The 8,058-nt window shown below is 43.1% G+C and overlaps 1 protein-coding gene across 2 annotated transcripts in view; it reads left to right on the top strand.

The window, feature by feature from the left end:
• Positions 1 to 946: 946 nt before the first annotated feature.
• Positions 947 to 8,058, top strand: part of CLTB (clathrin light chain B) — a 40,374-nt gene continuing 33,262 nt past the window's right edge. Inside the window, exon 1 of one of the 2 annotated variants that reach the window (XM_001370928.4) lies at positions 947 to 1,721. In XM_001370928.4, the coding sequence (XP_001370965.1) occupies positions 1,544 to 1,721 (178 nt within the window). In that variant the 5' untranslated portion in view covers positions 947 to 1,543. The remainder of the gene's footprint in view (positions 1,722 to 8,058) is intronic. The other variant, XM_001370955.4, reaches the window with a different exon arrangement.

The raw sequence follows: 8,058 nt of genomic DNA, 5'->3' as shown, positions 1-8,058 counted from the left end.
AGTGCAGAACTGGGTGAACAATTTACACAGTAACAGCAATATTGTAAAAATAATTATTGTGAAAGACTTCCTAAATCTGATCAATATAATGATACACCATAATTCTAAATGACTCATGATGAAAAATGCTCTCCACCTCCAGAGAGAGAACTGATTGACTCAGGGTGAAGACTGAAGCATTGTTTTATTTTTCTCTTTCTTTTTTGGGAACATAGTTAACAGAGAAATGTGTTTTGTATGACTATTTGTATAATGACTATTATTTCTTGCCTTCTCAATGGGTTGGAAAGGGTGTAGAGTGAGGAAGAGAATTTGGAACTAAAAATTTTTGAGGAAATTTTTGAAGAAAAAAAAAGGAAGACATTCCCCCCCACCCCCACCCCCCAGCAAAATTGTATGGCTAAGTGATTCAATGGATTGAGTGCTAGGTCTAGAATCAGAAACACCTGAGTTTAAATTCAGTCTCAGATACTGTGAGACCTTTGTCAAGTCACTTTCCCTCTGTTTATCTCAGTGTTTTCAATTGTATAACAAATACAATTATAGAATCTGCTCATCAGGGTTGTTATGAGGATCAAATAAGATGATAATTGTAAAATGCTTAGCGCTATATCAATGCTAGCTATTATCATTATTGCCTGCAGAGGCAGGCAGTTCCTCGATTGGGGTTTTTTTTTCCAATTTTTATGACTTTTTTCCTTATATTGAGGTGGAAAAAACTGTGCCTCCCCCCAATATCTCCTTCCCCCTCCCCATTCCTCCTAGTTCTAACTTAGCAGGTTAAATCTAATCCTTTTTCAAAGAAAACACTTTGTAACCCTGAAGCTATAGCAACTCTTCTCCCACCCATCCTCAACTTTCCACCTAAGGAAACTGAGGATCAGAAATGTGAAATGACTTGTCCAAGGTCACATAGCAAGTAAATGGCAGAACTAAGAATCAAACCCACTGCTGCAGGCTCTCAGGCCGTTGCACTTTCCATTACACCACAGTGCTGCGCTGATCTAGACTCCTTACTCCAAATGGTACCAGATCGAAGGCCAGCAGGACCATCGCCTTCCATTTTCTGGACAATATCTTCCTTAAATGAGCTTGTAATTAATTATAAGCCGGTTTATCTCGCACTATATTCTCCAGCTCCGGAGCTCTGAGCCCGCATTTTTGCGGTGGGTCTTTCGAAGCCAGGTTCCCCGGGATCCTCCCACTGTAGCTCCATCAGCCTGTAACTGTTGACATCACCATATTCCCTACTTTGGGGCAGGCTCCTCCCAGAGGCGCTTCCCTTCAGCCGCAGTGACAGCTGAGCCCCGATAGGAAGCGATCTCTTTGCAGCGCTGGGCCCAGCTCCGGCCTTCTTCTGCCCTCCCCTCCTCTCCCAGGCCGGCTCAGTTAGGCTGGCAGTATCGGGTTACAGGAGCCACTGCTGCGTCCTGGGCACTAGGGGGTGGGGCGGAGGGGTGGGCAGAGCAGTAGGCACTAGGGCTGGGCACGCACTTGGCCAGGCAGAGGCGGACGGACCGTGCGGACACAGTCTTGGTAAACGATGGCTGATGACTTCGGCTTATTCTCCTCGGGCGGGGGGCCCCCAGTGCCAGCCGAGGAAGACCCAGCAGCAGCCTTCCTGGCCCAGCAGGAGAGTGAGATCGCGGGCATTGAAAACGATGATGAAGGTTTCGGAGGCGCTGAGGGAGCCCTGCAGCAACCGGCGGCTGAAAATGGGAGTAAGTAGCCGGGCGATGGAGGAGCTGTGGGCATTAGCCTGGAGGGACCTCTAGTCCGAAAGGGGGCTCCGACATCTGGGGGAGGGGGGAAAGCATGAAACTCTACCGGACACCTGAGCCCCCAGCTAAGGCCCCGACTGTAATTCCAGAGGCCAGGATCCCCGCCAGATGACGGGCCAGTCTGGTGAGTGAGGGTAGAGCTGGGAGGGCGAGTCACGAAGAAGCCCAGCAGGGGCGAGAGCTAGGTGAAGGGCGGGCGCTGGGGGGAGAAGGTGCGTCTGACGGCCGGTCATCTGTAGTTCCTAGCCCAGGGAACGTGTAGACACAACGTAGGGGAAATGGGCTCATCTGGCCAACTCCAGGATTCCGGAGGAAGGGGCATAACCATTCCAACTAAAATCAAATGTCGCTCAACACCAGGAATAAGCCAAGATTCATTTTGTCTTCCTCCCACTCCAAATGGGGCTGAACAAGGCAACTGTTAGAAATTGAGGTTGGGTGCTCCTGTGCTCTGATGCAGGAGGAAATAAACACTCACAACCCTTCCTCGGAGCTCTCAAAGCTCTCAAAAAGTGTTTTTCTTGGAAGGTGGGGGCGATCACCTGTCCCTAACTTGCTATTCGACCTTGAGCAATTCATTTCCCCCCCCGTAAGCCTCTATCTCATCTGTAAAATGAGGTTTCTACTGAAGATGGTCTCTGAGGTTGTTTCAGCTCAAACATTCTGTTTCTATGATCAGATCAAAACAGGCATTTACAGAGCCCTGAGAAATGAGAATCAACATTTATATAACTATTTAAGTTTTACTAAGTGTATTTCTCAGCAGAACCAAGATTTTAACCCAGTTTTACAGATGAGGAAACTGAGGCACAGATAGAGCAGGTCCAAGGTAAGCATCAGAGTTAGGATTTGAATCTAGTTCAGGACTCCAAATCCATTATACACAACTAGCCTTGAGCTCAGATATTACATGGGGTACAAAATGGCACTTGGATAGGTTATCTTGCCTGCCGTAAGCTTATAATATCTTAGTAGTTCTCTGGGAGTACGGTGGGGCCCTTGATAGTCTGATGGGTTATGGGAGTGAGAAGGCTGAGGGTTGGTTGGATCTAAGGAGAACTCACACTCTGTGACTAAATTGCTACAGCCTTAGATAAGTTGTTTCATAAGTAACTGACTAAAATTGTGCCTGGAATAAATTCATTTGCTGGCCCGGACAACCTAGTAGTACTTGGGACAGTCCCACTTAGGGTCCCATAGAGAGACCTGGGTCTTGATCCCATAGGGATCAGCAAAGAATGAACCCTGATCTTGGGAGAAAGTTGTCTTGGTGATAGGAGCCACCTAGAGATGGTGGGCAGGGACAACTGGGCCCCCTACCTCCAGAGGATTGTAAGCAAAATTAGCAATAACTTTTAACAGTTCCTGCCCATCCCAACCCCTCTCCCCAAACCCTATTTTGGCATTCTAGAGCCCTATCCTTCTTATGCTAGTTGTGGCTCTGATTACTTCCCCTTTTTGAGCCTAACTAAAACAACATGTTTGGAATATATGGTCTCTAAAGTTCTTTCTGTTCTAAGATTCTGATTATATGTTCCAAGCTATTTTAATCTCAGACATTCTATGTTTTGAGTTCTTTTCTGGGTGTGACATTCTATGATCCTGTGAGATAGGTAGCAACAGTGTTATTCTTCTTCCTTTTAAAGATGAAGGAACAGAGTCTTGGTTGGTAAAGTGTTTTGTCCATAGTCACTTAGCTAATAAGTTTTAATATCCATCTCTCTTAATTCTCAGTTGAAATCTCTGAAGTCCAGAAAAAGAAAGCAAATGCCCTAAAGTCAAATAGCTAGATCAGGATTTGAACCTAGATTTTAAAATTGCAAATTCAGAGCTCTTCCTTCTATACTACAAATTCATTTCCAGTATTGACATTGAAGGTTCTAGGGTCCCTTCCAGCTATCACATTCCAGTTCTAGAGTCCTTTCCAGCTCTTTTCTAGTTCTCAATTTCTATGTTCTGAGATCCTTACAGGCACTGATAATCTGTGAATCTAAAGTCCTCATAGTGTGGCAAAATTGGGACACTAATGCATTGCAGGTGGAGTTGTAAATTGATCTGACCATTCTGGAGGGCAATTTGGAATTATGCCCAAAGGGCCTTAAAAAAAAAACGCATGCCCTTTGATCCAGCAATACCACTACTGGGTTTATATCCTAAAGAGATTAAAAAAAAAAATCTGGGCAAGGATCTATTTGTATAAAAATATTTACAGCTGTGCTTTTTGTGGTAGCAAAAATTGGAAAATGAGGGGATGCCCTTTAATTGGGGAATGTCTAAACAAATTGTGGTATATGATGGTGATGGAATACTATTGTGCTATAAGGAATAATGAATTGATGGATTTCTATAAGAACTAGAAAGACCTACACAATCTGATGCAGAGTGAAATAAGCAGAACTAGGAGATCATTATATACGAAAACTGTAATATTGTGGGACTATCAAAAATAATTGACTTTGCTACTAAAAGCAGTGCAGTGATCCAGGACAATCTCAAGGGACTTATGAGAAAGAATGCTCTCCACATCTAGAGAAAGAACTGTGGGAGTAGCAATGATTTGGGATTTTGGTTTTAAAAGATTATTACAAATATGAATAATATGGAAATAAGTTTGAGTGATTATTTATTGTTGCTTGTCAACTCCAGGAGGAAGAAAACATGAATCATGGAATCTTAGAAAAAAATTTTTAAATAAAAATCTAATATCTGTGTAAAAAAAAGTCCACATAGTATAAATATTTATAAGGAAATGAAGTCTCTGCCTTTATTTTTGGCATGAAGGAAAAGTGTGCTTATAATGCTTAATCAAAACTAGGCACTGCCTTATGGATATTTTATCTTAAATGATGCTTCCTTCCTTTTTTCATTCTGATGGGGTTTTGTAGTGGCAGCATGTGGTTAAAATAGAGGGTTCATCCAAATGGTCTGAGAGATGAAGTCTGAGACAAACTGCTATGAGCCATCTCCACACTGCTGGTCATTACTGTCAGAGAAACAATTCAATTTAACAAATATTTGCCAACACCTATGTTCAAAGCTGAGTGATGGGCATAAAAAGATATGTGACAAAAACTTTTCTTCTTGCAGAATTTACAATCTAATAAGAGGAGGATGAGTACACTGACAACTAAGAGACAAGAGAGAATAAGAAAGGTGCAAAAGAGGCCCCAGGAGAAGTACTAGGAGACATTTGGGGGAAGGAAAGATCATTTTCCATTAAGGGGGTAAGGAAAGTTCCTTGGAGGAGGTGGCTATTGGTATTGAAGGAAGGGAGGGACTTCTTTTATCAGAGATAAGAGGTGGGAGGGTAACACTATTCCAGGCTTGGGTGAGTGAGAAAAGGCTAGTAGCTTGGAAACATGGTAAATACAAGAGAGTGAATAGGAGTTAATAATAGCCCATGGACTCTGGCTCTTAAACAAAAGCAAAGAAAGAAGCTTTGATCCCACCCTTTCTATTCTTCTATCCCTCTTTTTCCTGCTCCTCCTCTTCCTTCTCTGTACTGGGGAAAGGCCTTGTTAAAGAGACATTCAGTTCTCTGGGAAGAAGTGGTAAGTGTGTGGGAGAGCTGGGTCCTGTGTATCCACTAGGGTCTGTATCTTAGGGAGAAGTCAATCTTTTGTTTGGTGTGTTCCCTCTCTAATACAACTAACCATTTTGGCACAGCCCATTTTTTGCAAAGCTGTGAGGTGAGAAGGGACAAGTTTTCCAAAGAGGGCAATCAGGATGATGATTGGATTTGAAATGATACCTTATAGGAATCAGCTGGAGGAACTAGAGATATTTAACCTGGAGCACATGATATCCATTGTCATGTTTTTGAAGGGCAGTCATGTTGAGGAAGAATTGGGCTTGTTCTGCTTAGCCCCAGAGGGCAGAATGAGGACAACAAAGTTTCATAAAGGCAGATTTTGATTTGGTATAAGGAAAACTCATTAACCATCAGAGATCTGTCCCAAAGTGGAAGGAGCTACCTTGGGACATAATAAATTCTCCATCAGTAAAGATCTTCAAGCAGGGGATAGATGACCATTTGTCAGAGATACTTTAGAGGGATTCCTTTTTCAGGTTCTGAAGTTCCTTCCCACTTTCATATTCCTTGATTCTAAGATAAAAACAAGTAGGAAGACAAGATTTGAGGCTGTCAGAAAAGTCCAGGAATGATGAGGAATTTGGACTTTGAGAGCTTTCCTGACGCTGAGATTCTATAGTTCTGAACATCTTTGTTCTCTTCTTCCAAAAGCCCAGGGAAGAATGGGGGTGAGAGAAAGCCACCACCACCACCCCCACACACACACCTTTAACTGGCTCAGTTCTTCTAAGTGGGGCAGGAGAATGGCAGTAGGCAGGGAGGTGTTGCAGGAAGGGCAGCCTAAATGCTGTCAGACCCACCCAACTAAGGAGTCAGCAGGCTGGGTGTGGGAAGGAGGGTGTGGATCAAGTAAAAATTACTGTAGGCCAATTACTGAGGCGGGGCTGAAGATGCTGGGGGCTGGGAAGGGAAGATGGGAATTCTATAGGAAAGCTGAAAGTTGTAGGCTGGGTAGAGGATGTTCATTCTGCCTCTTCTTGTCCAGATAGCTTTCTTCTTACAGCTCAGACAATAATCCATTATCCAAAATGTTTGGGTTTTTTTCCCCTTAAATTGAGGAGCCTCTAGTTGACTGGATGGCTGGTGGCATAGAATGTCAGAACTGGAATGGGCTCTAGAACATGGAATACAGCATGGGAGATAGACCATGGAATGGAGCACAGGGAAGATACAGCTGGAAAGGAATTTGTCGGGAGGCAGTTGCAATGGACTTGAAGTCAAGAAGCCTGGGGTTGGAATGCTGGCTGATACTTAGTAGCAGGGTAATTCCTAGGCAAGTCACCACACCTCTGCCCCAAAGAATGTATTCTCTGTAGAATGAGAATAATCCTACTTTCACTAGCTATCTCATAGGGAGTTTTCTGCGTGGGGGTCAAAACTTGATGGAGAATCCAGACTTCAACTTGAACTAGCTTTGTGATCCTCGATCAACCCCCAACCCTCAGTTTCCTCATCTCTGCTTCAGTACTTCAGGGATCCAGGACTTAATGGATGTGTATTATTCCTGGCATTGGCAGACTTTGAAACCCTCTTTACAAGGGAGCCGATCTTTGTGACTGGCTGAAAAAAATTCCGCACCCTTTGGGCATCCTTTCCAACTTGGTAGGCTTTGCTAGAGCTTGTGGTCAGCTGGCAAGCCCTTTGAGAGCCAAGGGTCACCTATGCACCATGAGGAAGCACAAGAAGAGAATTTAAGAGGAGTTTCCCCATCTCTAAAATGAGAACAATACTTTTTGTGCTAATCATCTTAAAAGAGGAGGTCAGCTAGATGGATTAGTAGAAAGATCACTGATTGTGGAATCAAGAAGACCTGAATTCAAATCTAGCCTCAAACACTCAACTAGCTGTGTGACCCTGAGCAAGTCATTTAACCTTGATTGCCTAGCCCTTATCACTCTTCTACCTTGGAACCAATACTTAGTATTAATTCTAAGATGGAAATTAAGGGTTTTAATTAAAAAAAAAAAACAACTCCAAGTTCTGAGTCAGGCATTTCTGATGAGAGTAAAAAGCCTAGGGGGCAGCTGGGTAGCTCAGTGGATTAAGAGCCAGTCCTAGAGAAGGGAGGTCCTAGGTTCAAATCTGGCCTCAGCCACTTCCCAGCTGTGTGACCCTGGGCAAGTCACTTGACCCCCATTGCCTAGCCCTTACCACTCTTCTGCCTTGGAGCCAATACACAGTATTGACTCCAAGACGGAAGGTAAGGGTTTAAAAAAAAAAAAGAGAGAGTAAAAAGCCTCCTTGTGGTCTAATGAGAAAGCAAGTTTAAGGAGAGTGGGAACCATGTTTTGATGTAAACTTTGTGAATCATCTTTCGTCTAGCATAGAACTTGATATATAATAGATAATCAATGTTTGTTGAATTGGGTCAAATTGAATAGAAGTGAAATGAATTTAAACAATGAATTAATAAATCTTGAAGGGACCTAAAACATCACCTGGTCAACCTCATTAAAGCCCCAAATCATGAAGTGACTTATAGATTATAAGTAGCTGAGTTAATATTTGAACTCAGGACTTCCTACTTAAAATCAACCTCCAGCTCTTTCTACCATATCATGATGAATTAAGTTAAATCAAAGTCATAGGATGAGTTAGAATTGGAAAGGACTTTAGAAAGTCTTTTAGTTTCCACCCCCTTCATTTTACAGAGGAGGAAAAAGAAGTCTAGAGAGATAAAATAAC

The sequence above is a fragment of the Monodelphis domestica genome, chromosome 1, assembly GCF_027887165.1.
Source record: "Monodelphis domestica isolate mMonDom1 chromosome 1, mMonDom1.pri, whole genome shotgun sequence".
Lineage (NCBI taxonomy): Eukaryota > Metazoa > Chordata > Mammalia > Didelphimorphia > Didelphidae > Monodelphis > Monodelphis domestica.
Note: the sequence above shows the minus strand (reverse complement) of the source record. Positions and strands in the feature narration are given on the sequence as shown.